Below are 27033 nucleotides of genomic sequence, written 5' to 3'. Positions count from 1 at the left end.
GAGATAAGGACCAGGAGAAAACACTCCAAGGGCAAATCAGGTCAGCTTAAGGTGGCAAAGTATGTTTATTACTAACAGAATCAGAGGAAGATAATGAGAAATAAAATATGCTCTTGAAACACCTTTTCCCCACCAGTCCCTCCCTCCTTCCCACTGACAGCGCAGGGTGACAGGGCATGGGGGTTTGGGTCAGTTCATCACTGAGATTTTCTTCTGCTGCTCAGGGAGAGGAGTCCTTCCCTATGAGGTTGTGGGGTCCCTCCCACAGGAGACAGTTCTCTGTGAACTTCTCCAGTGTGGGTCCACTCTCACGAGCACCAGCCCTGCCAAAACTGCTGCAATAGGAGTCCCTCCCATGGGCAAACAGGCCTCCCAAAACTGCTCCAGTGTGGGTCTCTCTTCCCATGGGGTGCAGTCCTCCAAGGACAGGCTGCTCCACCATGGAAGCAGGACCCCTCCCTCCACCAGGCCTCCCACTGGATCACAACCTCCTACAGGCATCCACCTGCTCCAGCATGGGCATCTTCCCCATGGGCTGTGGGTGGATCTCTGTATCCCCCATGGATCCTCACAGGCTGCAGGGGCACAGCTGCTTCACCACGCTCTCACCACAGCCTGCAGAGGAAGCTCAGTTCTGGCACCTAGAGGAGCACCTCCTGCCACTTTCTCCTCTGAACTTGGTGTCCCCATGTTTCCCTCACATGTTCTCACCTCCTCCTCTTCTCTGACTAGAAGAAAAACTGTGTGACTGCTTTGATTTTCTTCTTAAATATGAGCGCAGAGGAATTACCAATCTCTCTCACTGGCCTAGTTTTGGCCAGCAGCATGTCCATCTTCAGAGCCATCAGGGATTGCCTCTGCTGGACACGGTGGAAGCTTCCAGCAGCTTCCCACAGCAGCCATCTCTGTGGTCCCCTGGCTACCAAAATCCAGGCAGTGCAAAACCAATACAGCAGCAATGTTTAGTCAATAACAGATTTATCACAGGAGAGGTTGTGGGTCTTCACCAGGTGAATCCCACTGGCAACTAGGAACTGACACCTTTTCACACTTAATGTTTCTCTGGTGTCATTGCCTATGACTGTTGAACTGTTACTGGTTTTCTTCACAGGGTCATGCAGAGCAGCTGATGTAAAGTGACCAGAGCTGCATTTGCCTCTCCAGCAGAAACTGCATAAGGTTTCATCTCACTTTAAGTGATCAATGATTCATCTGAGTCAAGGAACAAAACCCAAAATCAGATGCAAACTACAGTGCAGATGAGTTTTAGCTGCCTGACATACAACTCAATTTGAAAGCTAGAGCTGTTGCCCAAGTCCTTTCTTGCATCACCTACAATGTCCTCCTTAAAAAAAAAAAAAAAAGACCTTTGACTTTTCTTCATGAAATGATTTCAGGTCTTCATTTGGAACCGACTTATAAGATCAATCCTCCATGAATAAACAAACTAACAATAAAACAGTATTCCAAGAGAATACAAAACTAGAAAATCACTGGCATTTGATGAATACCTGTGAGGGAAAAAAAGTTCCAAAAAAATATTACGAGTTACTCCAGAAATATCAGCGGACTTCATACCTGAACTGCCTCTGGTGTGTTCTTTTTGAAACTAGCCATACCAGTGTGTCACATGCATCCTTCTCTTTCCCAGATTTGGTCTACAAGGACAAAACACACAAGCAGGTCCCATTTTCCACCTGTTCATTTTCATATCCCAGACCTTAAGGCCTTTTAGCCCTTTAAGGCCTCTTTTTCCACTACTACAGTGAAATAGTAAATTACTGCAAATGACATTTCTACTCACTAACAGCAAGGAACCAGTGAGTGATTGTACCTTGTGATTACCAATCCAGTGAAAACAAACCGCCTCATTCCTCAATATTACTGAGAACAATCAAATGGGCCTGAGGATATTTTTACATCACCATTCCCATTCACCAAGTCCCATTCAGGTGATGGAATGTCACTGCATGACTTTCAGTTTCCAATGGCATGTATTTTCCAGTGAAAAATACACCACTGTCAGCCAAGAACAAGATGGACCCATCCTCAATAACCCCATGCAATGGATGGCAGTGCCACTGGCAAAGGGGAATGGGACCCCTCCTAAGACAGGCTCTGCAGGCTGCACACAGATGTATGGCACCACTCCCAAATCTGCCCTGGCACCACCAGGTGTCTGTATGGCAGCTGCTCACCATTTCATTAGTATTACAGCTAATATAATTTGCTCTGTCTCAGTTCATGCAGTGCTGAGAGCCAGGACATTCTGCACATCTGTCTGCTGTTAAAGATACAGAGGAGAAGAAACAGCACATGCACAACACATCTGGTTACAATTTGGCATCAACATGAATGGCAATGAATGGGTCTTTGTCTTCATTCCCAATCAGGAAATTAGCCATGCCATCAGCAGCAACATGAACTTCAACTGCTGTGCAGAAGTCTCCTTCTTTTTGCCCAGAAATGACATCGCAGTAAGTGCCAGCAGGCAGACCAGTCTGCAGAGATACATTCAAGGACCTTTGGAAAAGAACGAAGTGCAGTAAGCATTATAAGGACTCTAAAATGCTCTTCAAATCATACTGGAAACCTCAGATGTAATTTGGGAGTTATTCTCTAGCACTGCTCTGGACACTGCAGAATCTATTCAATGACTACATGCTTCAGACTGCTCATCACCCCAACCTACAGCTAATTGTTACAGCCCTGACATACTCCCATTCTCTTATCATCTCATTCTTGTGTAAAAGACTCCGATACAGATTTTACAACTGTCACACTTGGAACATATTCCCAAGTTTACAAGTTTCCTCACCTCCATAAATTTAGACTTTGGTGACTGACCAGGCCCAATGATATATCCAGCTGCAGAACAGGGAATTAGAAAGACCACATTACAAGGTCTAAACTGCCAAGAGTGAAGAGTGTGTATGGTAGAGTGGAAAATGCTAAGTTTAAATTGTCATCAACTGAGGATTCCATTACAAATATCTATTCAAGCTAGCAACACCTAAAAAGGTTTCACTACTAACTAGATTTTTTAAATATATATTTAATACCTAATAATTTATTTATAATAAAATGTAGTTTATTTCCCTCTTACTCACCAGTCATCATTATTGAAGATGATGAAGCCTTTATTACCACGGCCAAAGGCCACTTGATTGCTGCCATTGTCCCACCAGTTGGAGAAAGGCTCACCATCCACCACATTACGGAAGATAACCATGTTCCTGAAAACACAAGCAATGTCTGTCACTGCACATGCAACAGCTCTAAAGCCACATGCAGCAGGAAGCAAAAGACACTGCTTCTACTTCTTGCTCCTCCCTGCCCAGTGCCCTACTTGATTTGGCGCCAGCGATGCTCACAAACCCAGTCGTTGCCACAGGTCGTGTCCTCGTTGATTGTGACAGGCTTTATGGAGCCATCCTCGTTACTTGGGGGTCCAACCCAGTCATTGATGTCCTGTCATTAAAGAGACAGTTTTATAACTTCTGACTGAAAATGCAGACAGCCCCACTAGAGAGCAAGGCTAATGGGAGCATCAGAGTTTCCCCAGCTACATCCAGCATGGGACAGGGAAATCACTTGACAAACTGAACCGTGCATTGAACCATTTCCCTGGTCCTCTTCTGACCCTTAATCCCCATGGATGCAGCTTCAGCATTAACAGTTCACCCTTCCATTTTCAAAATATCTTGGCCAGCGAAAACTTGACATCACACGTGTGAACCCATAGGGATGGGCAAGCATGAAACCAGATGCCATTTTATAGAGCCTGTTTGGTGGACAAACAAGGAATGAGACATGGAAGGAGGAACCTGCCAGAGAACACACAGACAAACCACCAAATGCAAGAAGCTTTTCACTTAGACAAGAGCAATCCCTTACCTGGCATCCCAGAAGGTCAGAATAGAAGATCCACCAGCCCCGTGTCCTCTCTGGTTGTCATGATTATCCACAAAGACCAAGGCTCTGTCAGAAGGCACAAAGCCCCAGCCTTCTCCCCAGTTCCTAAACAAAAACACAGGCTTGAAGCTACCCTGTCAATTGGTGTATCCAGTGAATCCTGGAGAAGCTGCAGCACCTTCATCCTTACTTTAAGTAGGCCATCTTTTCTCCGTTCCACTTGCGGATCACTGTCCCCAGTTTGGCACCGTATTTGAATTCTGTCACTCGGCCATTTCCAAAATAGTCGCTGCCTTTGATGGGCTCTCCACCCAAGTCAATTACCTGGTGCAGGAAAGACAGAGTATTTCTTTCTACTCAAAACAAATAAAAGACATTGCTTTAGGTATTGTTTCAAGAAAAAGGACAGTACTTGAGCTAATTATTTTATTTGTCTTTCTTGCAAAATTGTATCTAAGGCTATTTTCTCCTTTTAGCTCAGCCAGCTGAGAATCTCTTTTTCCATCTCTATCCTGTATGTCCTTACTCCAACTGATAACTTAGCCTTCATTATGGCTTGGGCTGTACTTCACATTTAGTATGGTCGGTCACCAATGCCTCTGCTTCCAGCAGCTGCCTGCATCCTTTCACTGTGGAGCTAATGAATATTTCCATTTGCCTAGACTTTGCAGGCAAGATACTAATTGAATAAAATCTGAGCAGCAAGCTTAGCTTCTGCTGACTGAAACTAACATTCACCTGCTTGTTCCAATTAGTTATTAAAATGTAAAACACAAACTCAGTGTATGAAATAATAGTTGTTATGCCACTGGAAAATAAAGTTTCAGACAATGATCAACATTTATGTCTTCTGTTGCAATTTATTACCCAGAATTTAAAATTCAGGAAATGAAATCTCTTTTTTAAACCAATAGAATTTTTACACTAACTTCAGTGCAACAGGAACTCCAGATTACCTAATTCCAGAAGGTACAAAACACATGCGCATTTTTTACATCAATTATCATTTATGGGCAGATTAGATATTTATAGATTATGGCTGAGGATGGTACTGAGGATGATTTCTGTAGATCTGCTTGGGCTCAGCCCATGCAAAGCATTGCCACGTGTGACTGAGTTCTGCACTGGGCCTGCAAGAAATAAGTTTGTGAAGTAAAATGTAAAAGAATAAAGATTACCTCTTGGTAAATGAAAGGTCTAGTTCCTGCAGGAAACCATTGAGTGTTTAGATCTCTCAGCTTGTCTAAAACGGCTTTGACATCCTCAGGCCACATGTGCTTGGCAGCGTCGATGCGGAAGCCTGCGACGCCGATGGCCAGGAGACGGTTCAGGTACTCGGCAATCCTGGAGCGCACCGAGTCCTTGGCCAGGGCCAGGTCCAGCAGGCTGACCAGGCGGCAGTCCCGCACCTGCAACACTCTCAGTCAAACACTTCTCACATAACAAATGCAAGGTACTGCTCTACACACGTTTGGGATGTTCTTTGCCTATAATACAATGCCAAATAAAACCTTCAGTAGCCTTTGTTCCCCATGCATATCTTTCCTTTGGAAAGTCATCTACACAGAAGCTGCAGTAAGAAATTGCATTTGCCCCTCTTTTCTGAAATTGAGACCAAGGAAAACTTCCAAATTACAATAAAAGGCAAATAATAACTTCTTTTTCAACACACTAAGTATATTTTATGAGGTTTAAATTATCTTTACTAATTACCTAAGCACCCTTGTCTGAATCTGAAATTGAGCCATTGTCTCAAGTACAGGTATCCCTTAAAGAAGTGGTGTTCCTGATGGCAACACTAACCTCTGTTCTTAATTTGGATGGATTTTCAGGAGGTTTTTTTGATTCCTTTTAAAAAATGTCTCACTGTAAATGAGACCAAAGAAATCACAGCCCAGGAGCAGATGTACATGAAAACTATAGTTGTAGGTTTACCTGAGATATATCCTGATAATTCTCAATGTTTCCACTTCTAGATTTACATTTATGATCATTAAAGTCCCAGCCAGAATAGGGCACAGCTGGGAAATCTTCAGTCTTTGCATTGAAATAGCTTCCACAAGTAGCATGGTCACCAGCCCCAGCATTAGCTCCACACATATGGTTGATCACTGCATCCACATAAATGTGCACCTAGAGAACAGCATCCACATAACAATTTGAAAAAGCTACTGCCCACAGCATCACTAATTAATGTTCTCTCTCCCACACCTCCTGCCCTATCCTCCTATTTCTGCTTGCTTGCTTCACTCAATATTTTATTCCATTTTTTATTAGCATACAGCAAGGATGATAAACATGCAGCTCACCAGACAAGCAGGTAACACTGCATTCATTTTTAAATGGTAAAATCTGCTTGGCTGTATCCTTGCATTGTAAATGCCAGAAGTTTTTAAAAGTACTTACTCCAACATTGTTGCACCTGGTCACCATGTCTTTAAATTCAGTTTCATTTCCAGATCTTGTGCACAGCTTGTAGCTGACAGGCTGGTATCTTTCCCACCATGGTTGCTTGGGGTCAGTAATGATAACATTTTCATTTGGAGGTGAAACCTGTGAATAAAACAATGGTACTTGGTAACAGGATATTGATAATGGTTAATTTGTTTGCCCAATATTTTTAGAGAAAGAATATAATGCACTTAGGTCCTCAGTATCCTCTGCTTACACTGCAGTAGGTTGGAAATAAGACTTAGGCTTGGCCTTCAAAATAGGAATATAGTATAAAAATTAGGTCCATGAACAGAGTATCCTAATTATCTTTGTGACTGCAAGCTTCAAAAAGAAGCATCTGAAGTTGAAGAACTAGGTCAGTAGAGGAAGGAAGTGGCTGCATAACAACAGACGTAACATCCTGCCTTTAAAATTGATTCAGCTTCCCATATTTGTAATGTTTTGGATGAATGCACTCTTGACATAATTCTTGTAAGTTCCCAGGTGAGTTATACCTCTTCCTTTTACAGACTTTTCAAGATATTTTTTAGGCAACAAGCTTTTAGTGCTACCTCCAAGTCTCTAGGCATAACAACCCAATCCAACCATTTCTCAGAAAGATCCCTACAGCCTCTTAGCTGCCACAGTTTCCTGACCAGATCAGCAAATAATTATCTGAAAAAAACTTCCTGGGACCCTGCCACAGAATGGATTAAAAAGATAAACAGAGACAGGCCACAGTCTGAGAAATTAGTTTAAAATCCATCTGGTCTGTGTGCCTGAAAGAAGGTTGCAAAGAAAAGATGATTACTTGAAAATTATGGGAAAGTTCTCACTGAGGTCAGTTTGAAATCTATTGGGCTACAAGAGACAGGTAGACTTCACACCAATTTTTCCTGAGCAATCTGACAGGCTAACTGAAATACTTTAATAAGTGGCTGTTGTCCTGCCATGCTACCCCACCCAAGTGCCAGTACTGGTTCCACAGGAACAAGTCTTTGTTGCTCAGACAGAACTGACTCACACAGGGACACCTTCACCACAACCTATTCAGCTCACTTCCACTGCTCACATCAGGTTCCATTAAAGAAGGGTCTCTTAGTAGCTTACTGTGGCACTATGCTTTACAGAGAAACTTGCCAGTTTGGGTGAACACAATTAGCAGCCTTTTGTACTTAATTATTTAAAACCTTCAGCACTTTTTTGTTCTCTTTGAAAGCCCTTTGTTCAGTCATAGTCTCATTTTACATTTAACTACCTCTTAAGAGCTACCCTTGATTCAAGTGATATGAAGCAGATAAACATAGGTTACTCTTCACAGCAGTAAAAAAAATGATTTAGCTAGTGATGTGCAATTCTAATTCATCTAAATGTAATAACACAGACTGTAAAACATGCACTTTGGAGCAATGGAATAAATTCATGCTTACTTGATGACAGCTGAAGAATATATTTGTCAGCATTTACTACTTCCATTACCAATTTCTATTTTTCATGTTCAGTACCTGTCCTTTGACAAACTGAACATTTTCTATGAAAAACAAATTATCATCTATGTAGCAATTTTACTACCTCCTGATAGGAACAGACATACCTGAACTCCTCCAAATCCATTAGGGGCTAAGTAGCGTTCACACTCCAGAGCAATGTCCTGCCAGCGCCATTCAAAGAGATGCACAATAGAGGTTCTCTTTGGGAGGGTGTTGGGGTCATACTGCCCCCAGCACAGCCCCACAATTAACAGCAGAAAATAGATCCCCATCCAGTGCTCTGTGGTCACTTGTGCTCTTCTTACTAACTGTCAATGTTCCTGCAAGAGGGTAAAGTGCACATTAGAAAATACACACTTAAAGGTAAACACCCATCTCTGACATCATCTTTATTTACTTGTATGAGAACTGGATTTTATCTAAACTCCATCAAATTCCCATACTAACAGTAACTTTGTTTTCTCTCAGTTAAAATTCAGATGTTGCCCAATGCAGGTTGACTCCAGAATGCAAAAGTTGTGGTTTTATTAGTATAAAGCCAAGAACTCCCCCAAAGGGCAAAGGAATACTTACATAGATGGAAATAGACATTTTGTTTCTCATTTTAATGTACATTATTTTACACTCCTATTTACCCTTGAGAGGCATCTTTCTTTTTAAAAGGTGCTGCTACCGCTTGCACATATTTGGACAAGACCTTGCAGAGGCAGCATATTTCTTAGCATGATTTGCTATGAAAACCCAGATATTTTGGAGGTTTAACATATGCTGTCTGTCATTCAATAGATGCATGACACCTCACATTGAAACAACAACCTGAAACCTGGAAGATCTCTCAGATACAGAAATAATTTATTATATTTATTACAGAAATGCTAAATGTCTGATCTCTGCACACTTGTTTGATTTGTGTGGCGATATTCTCCTTTTAAGAATATGGGCAGTAGCATGCAGATGTTAGAAGTGCTGTGAAGCTCCATAACCAAGAAATCTCCTCCTGAGTGCCCAAGTACAGAGCTCTGCAAGAGGAGCTTTCCAGAGACTTGAAAGCAGCTACATTCTCTTCTGATGAGCTAGGCTAGGAACTGCATTTCTCAACTCACATCCTGTTTGTATTTATTGAAGGACAAAGACAATGATCCATATATTAAAACTGCCTCCCTTTTTCCTCACCTAGAGAGATACAACATGTAACAAACCAGAAACTAAACAACTATCCAGGTTTACTTTACTCTATTGAGACCCTTATTTTGCATTCTTCACGCTTAGAAGTTGATTTAGAGAGTCTGAGATACAAAGAAGTCCTACAAGAACTTCTGCAAAAAAATGGTTGAACTACTACTTCCCTTAAATAACAAAATACAGAATCTTTTTACTTTCCTGTAAGTATCTATTCTTCATAAAAAACTATCTTTGAGAATCAACAGAGAAGAGATTCTTGTCACAGGGGAAACCAAAACCTCAGTGAAGGTATAAACACGAACATAAGAGCCTTCAGGTTTGCTACACAAAGGAAATCAGTGCTTTTCCTGATTTAATATGCACCTGGGAATGCACTGCTGAAAACTCCAACCTGCTGTGATACAGTTACCCTGACGTAAGCTTATACAAAATTTTACCTGACTTCTACAACACTGCCCTCATTTCTGCTTCCACGAGAGGATGATCTGTATCTCTCAGGTAGTGGAGCACTCTTTGGAGCAAATTTAGGTACAAGATGTACCAGTTTATAAAGTGTAGAACCTCCCTTCAAGAGCCTGCTGCTATCAGCTGTCTCTGTTCTTCACAAGCAGGCAGAGTTATTGAGAATTAAGCATTTGGTGCATTTAGCTTGCTTTTCTGCTTGTGAACAAAACAATACAATTATTTACTTTAATTATTATTTTATTACTTATATATTATATATATATTACTTATTATTACTTTATTACTATTATTATTTACTTTAATACAATTATTTACTTGTAGATCTTCACTAAAGTATACAGATTAAGTTTCAACCACAAGCAGTTATTCTGTGTGCTTCCATTTTCATGAAGGAATGCTTTTTGGCCCTGATATGAAGAACAGACATTAAGAGAAAACGAGCTAAGAAAATTCAATCTTCTCTGATGAGAGAAGCCGTTTATCAGATTGGCAAGTTTTACTTACAGCAGTAAATACACAAAGCAGTAAATTACACAAAGTAGTAAGAATAATGTACCTTGACCCGACCAGCTCCAAAGCTGAGTGCTTAAAGATTTGATGGAGATTGCTCTGAAATAGGTTTATGGCTGCTCTGCCTTCAATACAAGCAGTAACAGAAAAGGATGTTGAAATCCTCACCACACTCTGAAGGCTCTATCTTCAGAATGCTTTTGAAATTTGTTAAAATGGTGAGAGGTCATGTGGAAGAGAGTCACAGTGATGGCAACGCAGAGGAGGTGGGAGCCGGTGTCTCTGCAGAGCCCCGCTGCTGCCCTGGCCCCCCGGGCACTCGGGTCACCTTGTCTTTGCTGGGTTAGGGCCTGAGCCGTGACCCAGCCATCCCCAGCACACCTGCAGCCGTGTCCAACGCCGAGCTGCTCAAGGCTGTGACAGGCAAGCACAGCACAGCACAGCCCAGCCCAGCCCAGCGCAGCAGCCGTGTCCCTCGGGCGGCCCCGCAGCAGCCCCGCGCTCGGTGCAGCGCAGGCTCCGGCCGCGCTCCCCGGGCCGCGCTCCCCAGGCCGGCCCTTCCGCCCCGCCCCGCTCCGCCGCGGGACAGCGCAGCGCTCCCGGCATACACCTCCCGCAATGCTTTACTGAGTGCTGCTGTCCTTGGGCACAGCACCACCTTGCTGCTGTCCCATTCGGCGCCTTGGAAATTCGCTTGTGCGTCTTCGGTCCTGTACGTGTAGCTCAGCATGGGTGTTAGGACATACTGCTGTAGAGCCACAGAAGCACTGAAGTTGGAAAAGCCCTCTAGAATTGAAGGAACGATTACACAGTGCCATGGGAGTGCAGCAAGCAAGCTAAGAATAATTCCAGTAAAAGCATTTTAAAGTAATCTGCTAATCCAGTTCATATTGGAAAAAAATAGCAAAGGTAGATTTACTTTGGTCCAGCCACCAATATTAGTGATTTAGACTGTTTGCAGCTGGAATCATGACAAAATAAATCTTTTACACCAGCCAGCTCCCACACCATCAACTATGATTTAGTCATTTATGGAATAACTTTTTCTTTAAGTCCACCAGTCTAGAATCTCTGTCAATTAAATGTCATTGCAATGTTTCCCACATGCTTTGTTTCAGACAGTTTCACTAACCAGCCCAGTATGTAGCAAATCCTACTATGTGGTCACTGTTGTTATCATCCTCAACAGGGCAAGGACCACATCTATAGCAGTTGTAACTGCTACTCTAGTTTTAATGACCTCATTCTCATCAGCGGCAGTTTACAAGTTGCAGATGAACAGCGCAAGTTAAATTACAGTAAATTCACGAATACAAGCCGCACTGACTATAAGTTGCATCTCTGGGTGTTGGCAAACATTTCGGTTTTTGTCCATAGATAAGCCGCACCCGAATATAAGCCGCTCTTGTCGTTCGCAGCGAGGACCCGCGTGCAATTAGTAACAGAAGCCGCGGGAGGGCGGGGTTTACTGGCTGAGCTAAGGCTGTGCAGGCTCAGCCCGCTAGGGGCCGCTGACGGGGCCAGGTGGCCCAGCCCGGTGCTGCCGCTCGGGGCTGGCCGCCGCTGCCACTGGGCTCGGTCACCCCGGGTCGGCGCTGCCCCGCGGTGGCAGGCAGGGACGGAGCTTCCCCCGCTCCTACGGCAGCGGCGGCAGGCGGGGACGGAGCTTTCCCGCGCCCGTGGCGCTGGCGGCGGGCAGGGACGGAGCTTCCCCCGCTCCTACAGCGCCGGCGGCAGGCGCGGACAAAGCACCCTGCCTCCTCCCCGAGCTGCGGCAATGGCTGCGTGGGGCTCCCGTCGGCTCCCCGAGCCGCAGCAATGGCTGCGCACACTTCCCCCCCGCCTCCCCGGGCCGTGGCAATGGCGGTGCCCCCCCCCCCCCCCGTTCTCCCCGAACCGCGGCAATGGCGGCGCCCCCCCACCCGTCTCTCCCCTGGGCTGTGGCAGAGGAGGGAAGAAGAGAGCTCTCCCGCCTCTCTCCCCGCCCCCCGTGCTGCCTGCAGTGAGTCAGGGCAACACAGTAACACTGTAACAATTGCGGAATGCCGGCTTTTACTGGCCGGTGCTTGGCTCGGCGCCCTGGCTGGCACGTCTGGGGTTGTAAATGTCAGAAAATTATTAATATATTAGCCGCCCCCGACTATTAGCCGCACTTCCGGGTTTCCACCAAAATTTTTGTCAAATTGCTGCGGCTTGTATTCATGAAATTACTGTACTGAGGAAGAACAGTGCCCAGTTTCCCAGCACAAATTCGGGCCAATGCACCAGTCCTCCTGCTTGGTCTCCAAAACAAGGTCTGTCCCACTTAAAACCCCAAGAACAAAAGTCAAAACAAAGAGAAGGCAGCAAAATGAAGAGAAGGGAAATAATTTATTAGATTTCACAAGCAATCTAACATACATTTATGATGTAAGTCTTGTTATATTTAAAGATATGTGGAATCTTTAAGACAGGAAAATTTATTCTCTGCCTTAAATACTTTAGAAATGCTACTACGCACAGTTCAAGAGTCCTGGTGATTATACTGCTTCTTCCCCAGCTTGGTAATACTTGAAAGAGATGGAACACAAAAGGGACCTGGAACATCACAAAGGCATGTTAAAAGTAAGAACTATCAAAGAATAGCAGTGTTATACCGGCTTTTGACAACTAAATTAAAAGATGCTTAGTGTTTTAAAAAGTGCTTAAAGTCTGTGAAAAATACATCTGAATAAATGCAGGCTGTATTAATTTTATATTATAGATAGTTAAACAGCAATGTAGTATGAAACCCCCAGGAAATGTAAGTCACTAGCAACAACACTACCTCACTACCCAACACTACCCAAACAATCAACAGAAAGGTAGCAGTGATTAAACGTTGATTAGTCCAGCTCCAAATACTTAATTGCAAGATATTGTTAATTTTCTTCTTTACTCAAAAAAGACACAGTAAGGAATGTACAAACTAAATCAACTCCAGATTGTTTCTTATGTACCAGGACAACAGTAATCATCAAATGATCGATAATTATAATACTGGTCAACCCCTTAATATTCAGGCTGCTCTGCAATGTATTTTAGCCATACATATTAATATGTATTTAAAGAAAAAGGTAACTTGGTCAGTGTGAGCTCAGCACAGCTTCACACAGATCAGCTGGTATGAGCTAGAACTGTTCCACAAATTAGCAGTGTATCTGAGGAAGAAGGTGAAGGTCACCTTTTAAGACTAATAACCTTCATTGTGTCTATTCACACAACACAGACAACTCATTGGTTTCTTTTTTTTCCCCCCTGAAAAAATTTTTTTAAATTATTAGATTAGCTCAAGCTTAAAACACGTTAACTCCTCCCCACACCTACTCTATATGAAAACTTAAGATGCAGTTGAGTGCTACAGGAAACATTGCACAAAAAAGGATACAACAAGAAAGGATACACTCTGCATGACAGTATTACTGCAGTATTTACGCAGGAATGTTTCTAAAGAAGAACAGCAGAATGTGGTTTAATTTTACTTGATTCTCAGTATTGCACACACAACTTTATGCTACCTAGCAAAAAAAAGCAAATATGCCTTTTTGATAAAAAACAGTTCTAACCCTTATGAGATTTAATGAGGGCTAATGAGTCCATCAATACTAAACTTCATATTCAAAAGTAAATACATTTTTTTATAACTTGAACTTATATTAGGACACAATTAGCAAATTTTTCCATCTCCTGCAAGTCTTTGCCATTTTACAGACTCATTTTATTTCCATCAGGTACAAAACCCAATCATGTTTCCCTTTAATGCCAGCTTTCAAACCACTTCTTCCCTAGGAAGAAGCTGGAGACCTCTCAACATCAGTTTCTGCCAAATAACTTTGCTCCCAAAAAGTTGTATCTTAGCTACAGAAAAATCACTTTAAGTGACCTTTTTGCCAGTCCATCAGTAAAAAGACATTTCAGCCAGCAAGGAGTTCTGCAGTATTTTTATAAACCACGTGTATTGTTTTGTTAAAAAAAAAAAAAAAAGTAACAAAACATAAAGAAAAAAATAAAACAAAAAACCAACATCCCTAGACTCAGGTTTTTATAATGGAATTTTTCATCATAAATCGGCATCCATCAGAATATTCCAGCAGGAACAGAAAAACAGTCATGCAGAAATAGAGTTCAACTTCACCATTACTCAGGAATGCAACAAATATTTTTAATTCAACATGATGGATCCTTAGAAACCTGTGTAACTCCATGGCATATGGTTATGATTGCAACATATAAACAGCCCAGGTGAGAAGCTCTGCCCGTGGACAGAACACCAGGGACACTGGTAAGATGGTAACTCACAAAGACTTTCAGGTGCAGTTAAATCTTGCCTAAGTATGGTTTGCTCACTCTAGAAAGAGCTTCTGAGTTAACCATCAACATAATAAAATACAAGCACCTTGTTATATTTTCTTTATGCAATTCAAGTATTTAGCATGTTTAATAAATTCAGAATTAATGTACAGAATTAGTTGAAAAGACATGGAATTCCTAAAAGAATAAAAGTGCTCAGACTTCATCTATCAGGCTTCCCAATAGTTAAAATGTTCCAATTTTTTAAAATATAAGAAATCTTAGTAATCTTATTAGACACTAGATAATACAAATAGAAGTTCTTTTTCTAACAGGAAAGGAGTAAGAAGCAAGACTGAAATATTCTCATAAATATTTGATCCTAATAGAACACTTTAGCCAAGGCTCTCTTCTCTTTTCAATCAACAGTACAGAAGAAAGCCTATAAAAAAGTGATCTTTAATTGGACAAAATACAGATTTTGCAAACCACAAACAATAACACAGAACAGGAAGACCAAACAGCATCTCAGCTATGAGGGAAACAAGCTTAAATCTGATTTATAAAATCCTTAGACAATGAGTAGAATGAAGAACCTACAATTAGAGTAGCTGTTAAAAACAGAAATATCACCATCACATTAACCACACTGTGGGCTTTACAGCCAATTTGTAAAAATCAAACAGTTGTTCACATCCTTTATTTCGCATCCAGGTTTTCTTCAGAGTAACAAGGATCAAGCTCCAGATTAAAAACACACCATGGGTTAAGTAATGCTTCATAAGCACTCAGGCTAAGATTTCAGTTTAATTTTTATGCAGAGGCATAACCAGAGTGATCTCAACTGTAGCCAGAAATTAATGCCATTTAAATTTGAGCTAGCTCATGTATCAGAGAGTGCAGATTGAGAAATCAATGCTTTTTATTCTTGCACCATTTAATTCACATGGTCATTTGAGGGTTCACTATGCAAATGTTTGCAGGCATGAAACCACTCAGGTAAATTAGAGTTGATTTTTCTTGACTTACTCTAACATAAATGAAATACTCAGAGTAGGTAGCAGGGAAGTAAAGATATATCATAAGAAATAAAGTTAAATAACAATCTTCTGCTATGAGTTATTTTCCCATCCTGTTTAAATAATGCCAAAAATCAGGACCTACACATTCCACAACAAAGGAAGCCTTGATCAATGCAACATTAAGTAGCACTTTCTGACAGAATATCCTTCACTAATTCAGACAACTTTAAAGGATGTTGCAACTGCACTAAGAACTCATTTTCTGAAGTTAGCAGACATCCTTTACAGCTAGCAGAAGTTTATTGCTGGAACCAGTTCTTCAGGATCACTTTACAATGGCAGGGATGGAAAGAAAGGAGTTAAGAGAAACCCTGGAAAATTACTAAAAGGTCCAATTCCACAAAATTATTCTCCTTATCTTTGCAGATTAAGGATTAGAGAAACTGAGAGGTGCCTGATGATATCATGATTAGGAAAACATCAGCCTCTAAGTTTTTTAACAAAGAAAAAAGCAAAGTTTAAATAAAATTTACACCAACTATATACCTTGCACTCTGTTTTTCTGATATAAGCACACATTTAAGAGAATAGATTTGTATGGAATACTTCCTCTCCATCATCAGTATTCCTAAAGAAGCTGTTAAAAAGAGAGCAAATAAAACCAAACCAACTCTAACAAAAACCCCCAGCCCAATCCTTTACTTTTACTTTCAGGCAGAGAGTCCATACCTTGTGCAGTGTTTTATTTTTTTCTTTTCCCTTCGTTGGCATCCTGTTTTGGTCTAGCTGAACGAGCAAATTGCTGAGATTCTGTTAAGGACTCAAGTGTCTGATAAGTAGAAGTCAATTAATAAAGACAAAAAAGATTACTTCTGTAAATTAGTCTAGAAAGTGACCTTTACCTGTGAATCAATACCACTACAGTATGAAGTTTACAGTAACAGAGTCTGTTAGTCAAAGATTAGAACCTCACTGATACAGAAGTTATTAGAGAGCCAGTAAGGAGAACTAACTGGGAATGGGTTGGATGCAAACAGGGTAACTACAGTAGGATAAATGCTTGATATTTACAAGTTTCCAAGACAGCATGTTAATTCCTAACTTTGATAGCTCAGTATGTGGGAGGAAAAACAGCAGATGCTGAGGTTAATGTGGGCATAAAGAAACTGAAATAAACTACGAAATATTTAAGTGAAAAATAAGAAAAGACTTTCAAACAGAAGAAGTGCTATGCAATCAAAAAGTGACAGTTCCAGCTGAAAAACCAGTCTAGAGACCACTTACTCTAACAAAACATTTCTTATGCTCTTGATTCTGTAACCACAGACCTAACCAAATCAAAAACCTTGTGTTTAAATTACAGTAATTTCACGATTACAAGCCGCACCATTTTGACCAAAATTTAGCTCCCAACCTGGAAGTGCGGCGTACACTCGGGAGTGGCTAATACATTAACAAATTTAGGAAATTTCCAAACCCGGAAGCGAGAGCCTGCAAGCACGGCAGCTCCGCTCGCCCCCGAAAAGCGCAGTGGTGCTGCCCAGCCCCGACGAGTGCGGCGGCAGTGGCGGCTGGGCATGCTGCTCTCCCGCTTCCTGGCAGCTGCGGCAAGCGGGGCCAGAGCCACTCCCTGGCGGCCGCCCCGAGCAGGGCCAAGCCAGTTAACTCTGTGATCCTGCGATTCTGTTACTATTTGGCTACTTTGTGAAAGTTGCTCACGGATCCTCGCTGCAAATGAAAGTGCGGCTTGCAGTCTGGTGCGTCTTATATATGGACAAAGACCTCAACGTTGCCGACACCCCGGAAGTGCGGCTTATACTCAGTGCGGCTTGTAATCGTGAAATTACTGTAAATACAGTGGTCATACAAGCTACGTTATCTTTTGTATTGTCTTTGCAGGATCAAAGATGTAAGACCAGCAAATTTTGTTCTTAAATAAAGAACTTTTACTTTCCTATTTTAGAAGAATTGCCTCTGTGTTTTTTTCAGCTACCACAAATAGTGCCCTATGTTATGCTGACTGGTTTTCTTAAGGCATTTTCTATTTTGCAGAACACTGACAACAAAACTAGAGATTGGCAGAGATTACAAAGAATATAATGTAAACAGTTGAAGAAAAGGATACAACCACCATGGGTTTTTCAAATAAGACATAGCCATTTACTTCCTTTAGTGCTTTAGCAGCTGCTTTCTCATTGGGAAGTCCAATGAAAGCCTGTCCCTTCATACGGCCTTCTTTCATCAAACGGATATCAAACCTAGGGCACAGGGCAGAACTGGGAATTACTCATGGTTAACAAAGCTGGCAGATTTCACAGTACAAATGCATGCTCATGCTTCAGGTGGGAGAAACAGAAGCAAAGCCTACAAGGAGGCATTGGAGACCATTTTGCTTGGGGAAGCCATTTACTAAAAGGTAGTATGAAACTGCAGGATGGCAAACTTGATGTGCAGTACTACTAAATAGAACATATCAAAATGATCAGATACCCACAATCACCTACACAGTTCATTCTGTGTCACACAGCCAAGAAAAGCAAATCTGGGAATGAAAATATAAAGGCAAAATAATTGGGTCTTCAGTCACTGTTGATAAAATAATTCTATTTCTTAATCTTCATAAATGAAGACTTTTAGGTGTAACACATTTTTTGTTCATGCAGAAACACAGAAAATGTAAATATGGCTATTTTTAAAATTCCAGTTTTCAGCAGTGTCATAGAAGTTAATATAAAAGGCTTAATTTTAACCAAGTACGAAATGAACTCACATGTTGCGTTCCACCTCTGACTGGAAGTCAACATATCTTCCAAAAATGAACTTAAGATCCTGAAATTAAAGAGTAGGTGTAAGATAAATGCTAAGAAAAGACCCTTCTGATAGATAGTTGCTTGTTTACTTACCTTTTCTTGAACTTGTTTAGCTAAATTCTTCACATATATCCTGCAATTTGGATCACCTGGCTCATAGTTTCTGAAAACAGAATATTTTTCCATTTCTTGAAGACAGAAAAAACACAACCATGCTTTAGTTCATTTACTTTGCACATTTGCTCAGTATAAAATAATTTACTATATGCTCAATTAAGAAAAGAAACACTTATTTAAGCTATTTGTTGCAAGAAATCAAGAAGTTATTACTAGATAATCTATTGTCATAGTTATACCTTCTTTAGAAAGTCTGTTTTTTTCTAGATCCTTTCTAGAAATAAATTCTGATGGTATTTCATCATCCTCCTCTTCAGTTTCCATTTTATCATTTGAGCTAGGAGCTGGGAAAATCCTTCCAAAGCCAGTATTATTGATTTCTTCTGTGGTTGCATAAAGGTCTGAAATGTCAACAAATTACATAAGTGGTTTGTACATTTATTGACACCAAGATCAAGAGCCAGCAAGAAAACCCTACTCTTCCCAGTAACATTGTAATAGAGCAAACTTTGTAAAGCAATTTGAATACATTCTTAAAAATGAGTCTTAATCCCTGGTTTGACAAAAGCATCTGCTCTGTACACTTCTATAAAACCCCATGTAGTACAAATAAAGGCCATGGCACACATTAGTTAGCATAAAACTTGCCTTGATGTTCAATCCTGTATCCATTTCACTATTTCCCTTAAAGAAACTGGCTATTACTGTAAAGTGCCAAGAGCCACAGACTGACCATAACACTCTAAAAAGCCATCACATCTCACTGCTATCACTGCCCAGTATTTTTATGGCAGATAATCAGGGCTTGGCAATCACTCAGATGCTTCTCTCTAAGAGCTGGATAAGGAAAATCTGATATTAGCCCGATATTCATTTACACCATAAAATACTGAAAATGTGTAACATTTACATCCTAACATTTAAAAGGTAGTGCAATTCACCATAAACCTAGAGGGTCCTCTAAAATCCTCTGGAGCCTTTCCAAAGCTTGTAACATGGGAAAAACAGCAAATAAAAATATAATGCAACATGGTGTCGAAAGCTCCAGTACAGTAAGGGAAAAGAAAATAATTTCCTGGTGTATATTTCAGCACCCTTTTACATACTGAAGCCACACAACTTTAAGTACATTAGAAGTACAAACTCTCTTACCATTTTTTTCTTCTTTTTCTGAGTTTATCTGAAGAACAGCTGGGATCTCAGTACTAATATGAAACTCTATTTTTTTATGACCTACGTGCTGCGGCTGCTCAAAGACATCTGAAGGTGACAGTGCAGGGTGCGAGTTACTGTTTAAAACAACAACATGTTAACTAAACATTCAGACACTGATGAATGCATGGTCAAATACAAGAATTCTTCCAGTTAGATTTTATGCTGGTCATCACAAACACATGCTCTCCACTTCATACATTTCACCCATCAGAGTTTCAGGTGACTACAACACTGCAGGTACAGTAGACGTGTCTGGCAGCAGGAGCAAAACCACAGTACAATACACACAGGCAATTACTAAAACCTTCATCAGTAACTTAAGCATGAAAATAACTGGCCTTGCTGCTGCTCTCACATAGAGTATAAAATATACCACATTTTTAAAAAAAGTAGTAAATCACCTGGAGGAAGCAGGCAGCCATTAGTAAAAATGCATTCACAATCATTCACCACAACATAGAAATACAGCACTGCTGTCTGTTGTGGCACAGAACTGCAGTTCCAAGACCCAAACTTACTTTAAAGCAAGTCAGTTTCTATTCTTCCAGTGTCATACTTTTAATTTTTTGTTTTAAGAAGCAGCCCAAACAATAAATCCAAATTGCTTGTCACAGCCGTGATGCGAAACTAGTTATCTTTTTATGAAAAGAAATTTCTATTAGTTTGACTAATAGAAGAGAAACAGAACTTGAATCAGGCACACTAAGGTTGTTGAGCAGACTTTAACTAAAGCAGAGGAAAATTTGAGGATTTTTAGAGCAATAAAACCAAAAGGATAAGTGCAAAAACCACAAACCTGTGGGAAGTACACACAGGAACATTCAACATGTCTTTAATCCTTTGCTTTTTTCTAACACCACGTTTCTTTGTGTTTATTGGTCTTTTAGGCTGCAGGGTTGCTAGTTCCATCAACTTGGTCATTCTATTTTAAACAAAACAAAAACAAACAAAAACAAAACAAAAAGGTTTATAGTCTATTTGAAAGTGGTCATTTAAAGAACCCTCCCCCTTTCCTTAAAGCCCCTGTCATAGGACTTTTCAGAATATACTTGTAAAACTAACTACCTTAAAACTGAAACTGTAACACACAGCCAATCAATACACACAGCACTCAAGGACTGACCAAAATCCTAACATGCCAGTGATGCCCTTCCCAGTGTCGCCCTTCCTTACTGGGACACTGCAGCTGTGAGAGAAGCTGTGATACCCCAAGCTGAACCTGGTTTTATAACACTCAACAGGGGTACCTTTTTCCAAATGATGTGTTTTTCCAAATACAGCAGAGGGACCAATTTACTTCTCAGTTTAGACAGCAAAGAAAAAAGCTGCTTTTTAAATTAGTGTTAGTTTAAAGATTACAAAAATATAGCTGTGATGCAATTCAGTCCCAAAACTTCAAGAGAATCCTCAGCATGAGTATTATCACCCCTAGCAATACCCACTGATGTACAAAGAATGTTCTGGAAGTTGGTGTGCACATATGATTCAGGCTGAGGAGTTAATTTAGAAAGATATGGAACAATGAAGACTTCAGAAAATAATCTAATTTCTGCTTCTTTACATCTGCACTCTTCAAGCTGAGTTTTTGTTTAGTCAGGTTTTTTTGGACACGGGAACAAACGAACATTTGCACACGAATAGGCCACTTCCTTTTTCCTGCTGCATTTAAACCTGTCCTTCTGCACTCTGGAGTTTCTCTAAGCATCTGGAAAGATTTCTACATACTCTCTACTAGATGCTACATCTATATACTGCAAACATCACCATCTGCTGAACTAGAAGCTAGAAAACTAAAAGCACCACTTTAAGCAAGTCCAAAACCTTGCCAGTGACTGTAAAATGCATACCTCTCCTTTTCCTCATCATTATCACTTTCATATTCTGATTCATCCCCACTAGACAGTCGTTCTTCTTCCTCTTCAGGCAAAGGAGGCTCTTCAGGAGGCAGAGGTGGGATTGGGGGAGGTGGCACAGGCACTGGTAAATACTCTTCGTACTAATTACGGGGAAAAAATTTCAAAAATTAAACTTTTTAAAGGAAAAAACTTACATGTATCTTATTTTCTTAATAAAAACAGTCAAAGCAATAAATGATAATTTAACAAGCATTTTCTCAAAGCATGCTTATAGGAATTTAGGTAACTTTCCACAAGCAAAAAAAAAACTTGCTTTCTGAAGCATAACACTGGATGTTTTAATTCTTTCAAGTTGAGGTGATAAAAAAACTACAGCAACTATGGCCTTGGATTTTTGCTTTTCACTCAGCTTCAAAGACATTCCCAAGAATGCAGTCAAAGCATATGGGTGGAGGCTTAGGCTCCAAAATCATCTCAGTTTCAGCAGTGAACCAACAGTTTGAAACATTTCAGTGCTGCTACCATAGATGGGTACTTCTTTGTTCTAAGTACAGAATTGCTTTAGACGATGAGCATGTATCCAGTGAAATGCAGCAATGTTTTCAAAATTTAGATCTCCTACCATGCTGCTAACATTTTGGATCGTGAACCAATTCTATAGTACTGAAAACATATATTGAAAATGTTACCATGGGAGGACGAGTAGTAATTGGTCCAAAAGGTGGAGGAAGATTCATTTTATTCATCAGATGAAGTACCTGAAATGAGTCAAAATAAGTAGGTTTCCTTTGAATAAGTAAGTGATAACAGCTCCTTGCTAAGTAAAACAGCCAATCACTCCCGGCAGGTGTAGATCAGCACAGTTTTAATGCTCATGAACGATGTGGAACCTGCACTTGAGATCCAACACTAATAGTCAATATAAGCAACACCCTAACATTGTTAAAAATGTACAGCATCTTCTCAGAATGAAATTCCAGGTACTTAAGTCACATCTAATTAGGAAGAGCATATCCAGTTAAGTCTTTAGTGTCAATTAAGTAATCTACCTCAGATTAATAAAATCTCATTACCTCAGCATAGTAAAAACCTAAAATTGCTTAATACTATCACAGAAAAACCAAATTAGTATTTACTATGACAAAAAATAGTGACTTCTGTGGATAATTAAAAGAGGAAAAATTCAATGGTTTTGATTTCATACTCTTTTTTTTCCCTGTTTTTTTACTTACCTGGACGTAAAATTTGGGCACACTTGCCAAGGCATTTGCTATATTTGCTAGAATTGCACTTGAAGGTGGTGGATACAAGTATTTGAGGCATGAATTGATGGGAAAGGTGAGGCTGAGGAAAAAACATTGAAAACAAGACACCTTAACATTACTGCCACTTAATCACCAGTAACAATTAATGATTACTAGAGGCTTAACTATTGATTACATCCGAAGGAACACTGAAATATCATTATTTCCTCTAGAAGAGTTTTGGGCCACTTACAATGCCTTTAACATCAAGGAGTAGTCCCCAGTGCATGACAGATTTACTGGGCTTAGGCTTGGGCATAATGAAAGTATCAAGCCATGCAGAAGCCTAAAGCAAACAGAAACAATCAACATGTCCAAAACCAAAAGCACAGCATAGCAGGCTGTACAAATATCAAAAACTCAATGCTCAAAGGGCTGCACTAGCTTAAAAAAATTTACTACTTCTGTATGCTAAAATGAAAATGGGGGAAAAGAAGGAAGAAACATCAGGAAAAGCAAGTCAGTGGTATTCTGCTGTTAACACTGGGAGCAGCCCAGCCCTCCAACCCCCCAAGAAAGCAACGCACAGTGCTAGAAGGCTGCTCTGCAACCCACAACTGCACAGCTCAAAGGACCAGTCACTACACAGCTGTGAGGATCCTAAGCTTGAGGAACTGAAATTTCATCTTTATGACAACTCCTACAGCTATGCCTGAGGAACAGTAGTATAGAAGGAAACAAAACTCTTGTTCAACAGTACATAAAAAATTTCAAAATAATCTGAAAGAATAATGTAAGATCAATAAAAACCCAACACTAACCCATGGCTGGGTGCAATTCCACTCTCTATTTTAACACAGCTTGGTTCTGTCTTCTCTTCTTCTTTCACTGGTTCTTCTAAACTGAAAATTAATTCAGTCTTAATTAAAACAGGAAAAAATTTAAGTATGCTTTATGTAATATGTAAAATATGCATCATCTGTTAATAAATATTTTAAAAAAGCACAGATATTTCTAACATCTTTTACCAACTGCATTACTATAGCTGTTATCAATTCTTCATAATTAATGCATGTGGTTAATTAGAGTAGTGACAGTCCTCTAAAATAAATACTTATGTAGATTTAAGTAACTCTGCCTATGTTCAAACACTCCCAACTTAAATCCACTCACAGGAAAAGAACTGAAATTATTCATCACGCACTCTGTTCAGAGACCATAAATTCAAAGGCATTGAATTATTGATTTGTTCATATTCAGAAAGTGGAATAAAGAACTTGAAAATTCTGCTACAGTACTTTTAATTAAGCACTATCACATAGCTTTTATCACTTATTTGCACATTCCATGGGTGATGACATAGTTCTGCTGGGAGGAATGCAGTCACTCTCCTACAGATCTGAACCTGGTTGTTAAAAGTGGTTACAATTTATCCTTTGAGTCAAAAATATCATGAACTCAGAACTCCTTTCCTTGACAGCAAAGGTAACAAGGAAATTATTCTGCACATACCTTTTGCACTTGTCTGAGACAGAAGGCTGGCTAAGTACCTGTGCACTCTCTTGCTCCTTTGCAAATTCAACAACTAATGTGTGACCTAAAAGTTTCAGCTGATGCAGTCTCGATAAAGCCTTCAAGTAATTACAGAGGAGAAAAGAAACAAAGGGAAGAGAACAAACATGAGAGTTATTTTAAACCGTAACTGTTTTTCCTTTGAGTGGTACGCTGGCCATAGGATGCAGTCCTAGCTGCTTTCAGCTAAGTCTGTGCTACTGTGGACATGAGAGTTCTGCAGTTTGTGTCTTCCCAGCCCTGCTTTTAGCAGCATTTCCTGCTGGCAGGAAGGAAAGGGACCGGGCTGCAGAGCCAGAACCACTGCAGAGGTTGGTCACCTGAACACAGCAGCAGCAGCCTCAGCAATCACACTTTTCACACAGCCTACAAAATGGCTGGACTTTCAAGTAACCAACATGTTGCTCATGAAGTACAAACATGCTAAACCGTCAATAACAGCTAGGAATTTTAAAATCAAGATTCTAACAGCGGCACTAGGAAGATTCAGCACTCTTCAAGTCTAGAACCCAACAGACTGCTATCAACTAATGGCACAAATACCTAATTCACCCCTGTTCACCTCACAGTCTTTACTTTTTTAGTCCTTTAAAGTGTGGCCTAAAATATAGATACAATAGAAAGAAAAAAAAACCCCAAGGTATGATGGGGAAGTTCTGACACAGTGTTTTTAACCAGACTAGTATTTAAAAAGCATTATTACTATTATCTTTTTGGCTTCCATATTCGCTATTAATATGGTAGTATTCTTATCAAAGTTGGGCATTCAAGGTAAACTTGGATTGTATCACTGCAGCTAACTTTTATGGCAAATACACAATTACACAGCAGACAAGGAAATTCTGTTTGCTTGATAGGTTGTATATAAATGCACACACATCCTAAAGAGGGCTCTGATCAGTCTCAGCTTCTGTAATTTTGCCAGGTTCTGTATGACAGGCTGGATCAGATGATTTACATGAACCCTTTTCAATCCACCTTTTCAGGACTCTACAGAAGTCCAAGAATTTCACCAAGTTGTGCAAGCAACTCCTCAAACAAAACTCTAATAATGCATTGTGCTGCTTTGTTTTTTCCTAGCACTAAGTACCAGATGATGTGTAAAACCATACTAGAACACTGGCAATTCAGTGCTTCACTAAAACATTCAATAACAAACTCAGTACAAACCTTTGCAGCTGCATTTTCACTGGGAAAGGTGGCAAAAGCAGTATGTTTCTAGGAAACAAACAGAAAAAGTTATAATGTATTTGAATCAAAAGGTAAGAGATTGCAGATAAAACATTCTGCACTTTGTTAATTCAAGTTTACATATATGAAAGCTTCCAAATGGTAATCATTTAACTCCCATTTGGGGCAATCATGAAGGGGACGAGAAGACATTTTTCTTATGAATTCTGGACAAGTACCTCCTGCAGTCAAAATTAAGACATGAGCTCAGCAGCTTGAGGATTACAGGACAAGTGGTTTTTTCCTAGCAAGCAAAAAATCATTCCAAACTGTAAGAAAGTACATATGGATAAAGAGGTGTAATCCTCTTCCAAACCAGAAAATTCATTTGAGCACCTCACAAAACATTTTCATCAAAGTAACTCCTGAAAGCAATGATCTTCCTGCTACAAAAGCAGCAACTACTGTGCTCTGAACGTCTGAAGTTTCTAACTTTTCCCCCTAACTTTCCAAATTAAATCAAATCCTCACAGAATACATCTTTCAAAGTTAAACTTGTTTTGACAAACTTTATCACCCCATCTTGCTACTACATGGTTCCGTACCCAAAATCACTGTAACAAATCAGCGTATCTGCTATCCTATAAAGCATGATAAAATATGCACACATCATCTATCTGCCGTTCTGCAAAATACAAGACTCTTTATGAAGAATATGTATCACAAAACAAACACAACCACGTTTTCACAATCTGTTGGAAGACGAAAGCAAAGAAAAGATTTCAAGAGACGTGTGAAACCGCATCCCTCCAGGTGCCAAGAGGCCCCTCCGCACTGCTGAGCCCCGGCCCCGCTGGCAGCAGGAGAGGCCAAAGCCGCGGGCACGGGGCTGGCGGCGGGCACCAACCCCGAGCCTGCACTGTCTGTCTGTCCCACGGGGCTCCCCGGGACCCCCGCTCCGCCCGGCTCCAGGCCCAGCCCTGCCCTGGGCCCGGCCCGGCCCTCACCAGCCGCCCGTGGTCGGACAGGACGCGCACAGACACGGCCCCGAAGTGCTGCAGCAGATCCTCCTTCTCCGCCGCCGTCAGCTCGGCGGGCAGGTGCCGCACCAGCAGCGTGCGCCCGCGCCGCCGCGACACACCGGGGTGCGGCGGGACAGCGGGGCCCAGCCCCGGGCCCAGCCCCGGGCCGCCCGCCCGCAGCTCCTCAGCGCCCGGCGCCGCCATCGCCGCGCGGGCCCGGACAGCGCCGCGCGCCGGAACCCGCGCCGCAAATCGCGCGAGAGCCGGGGCGAGGCCGCTGCCTCAGGTCTCGCGAGACTGGCGGCGCGGCGGCGGCGGCGGGAGCGGCCCCTGCGCACAGAGCCCCGCGGTGCTGAGCCCGAGGGGACGGGACCGCCTTTCCACCCTGTCCCCTGTAGCGCTTGGGAGTGTGATCACTGATAACAGTGCTAATCATGAAAGTATTGGGGTATATAAACCAAAATACAAAGGTCTGAAGTGAAGCATGGACCCTTGATGGAGGAAAAATGTGATTAAATCATTCTGTTTTAAATCCCCTGTTATGAATATTATGTTTCTAAATAATTTGTATCTACTACCTGTTTGTAAAATCAGACTTTCCAATAGTCCGATTGATTGTGCAAAATCAGACTTCCTGCCTTTGTTTTATCAATGACTGCCTCTCTATGAGGACCAGGACTCCCCAATTTCTGTCAGTTTATC

The 27033-nt window shown here is 41.1% G+C and overlaps 2 protein-coding genes across 5 annotated transcripts; both read right to left on the bottom strand.

Annotated features, from left to right (window-relative positions):
• Window positions 1-46: 46 nt before the first annotated feature.
• On the bottom strand, window positions 47-10515 carry LOC117000215 (pancreatic alpha-amylase-like). Of its 3 annotated transcripts, none has more exons than XM_033067673.1 (11): window positions 10042-10515; window positions 7943-8158; window positions 6322-6468; window positions 5851-6048; window positions 5094-5324; window positions 4106-4239; window positions 3898-4020; window positions 3685-3784; window positions 3350-3471; window positions 3111-3236; window positions 47-2523 (listed from the first exon to the last, which is right to left on the bottom strand). In XM_033067673.1, exons 2-11 carry the CDS (start codon window positions 8108-8110, stop codon window positions 2334-2336), a joined length of 1539 nt encoding a protein of 512 aa, XP_032923564.1. In that variant the 5' UTR covers window positions 8111-8158; window positions 10042-10515; the 3' UTR covers window positions 47-2333. The 3 variants fall into 3 exon arrangements, with proteins under 3 accessions (XP_032923564.1, XP_032923565.1, XP_032923566.1); XM_033067674.1 differs by having other exon boundaries at window positions 10164-10515; XM_033067675.1 differs by having other exon boundaries at window positions 10377-10515.
• A 1831-nt stretch (window positions 10516-12346) lies between these two features.
• Window positions 12347-26535, bottom strand: RNPC3 (RNA binding region (RNP1, RRM) containing 3). Of its 2 annotated transcripts, none has more exons than XM_033067696.2 (15): window positions 26317-26535; window positions 25310-25357; window positions 24080-24198; window positions 23389-23469; window positions 22556-22667; window positions 22013-22081; window positions 21315-21463; window positions 20264-20389; window positions 19405-19541; window positions 18492-18653; window positions 18229-18323; window positions 18096-18154; window positions 17451-17583; window positions 16055-16127; window positions 12347-13460 (listed from the first exon to the last, which is right to left on the bottom strand). In XM_033067696.2, the coding sequence occupies exons 1-14, from the start codon at window positions 26533-26535 to the stop codon at window positions 16068-16070; spliced, it is 1569 nt and encodes a 522-aa protein (XP_032923587.1). In that variant the 3' UTR covers window positions 12347-13460; window positions 16055-16067. The 2 variants fall into 2 exon arrangements, with proteins under 2 accessions (XP_032923587.1, XP_032923586.1); XM_033067695.1 differs by having other exon boundaries at window positions 12347-12572.
• Window positions 26536-27033: the final 498 nt, after the last annotated feature.

This window comes from Catharus ustulatus, chromosome 9, assembly GCF_009819885.2.
Source record: "Catharus ustulatus isolate bCatUst1 chromosome 9, bCatUst1.pri.v2, whole genome shotgun sequence".
In the NCBI taxonomy this organism is placed as follows: Eukaryota; Metazoa; Chordata; class Aves; order Passeriformes; family Turdidae; genus Catharus; species Catharus ustulatus.
The sequence above is the reverse complement of the archived record's forward strand: the minus strand, read 5'-3'. Positions and strand labels throughout refer to the sequence as shown.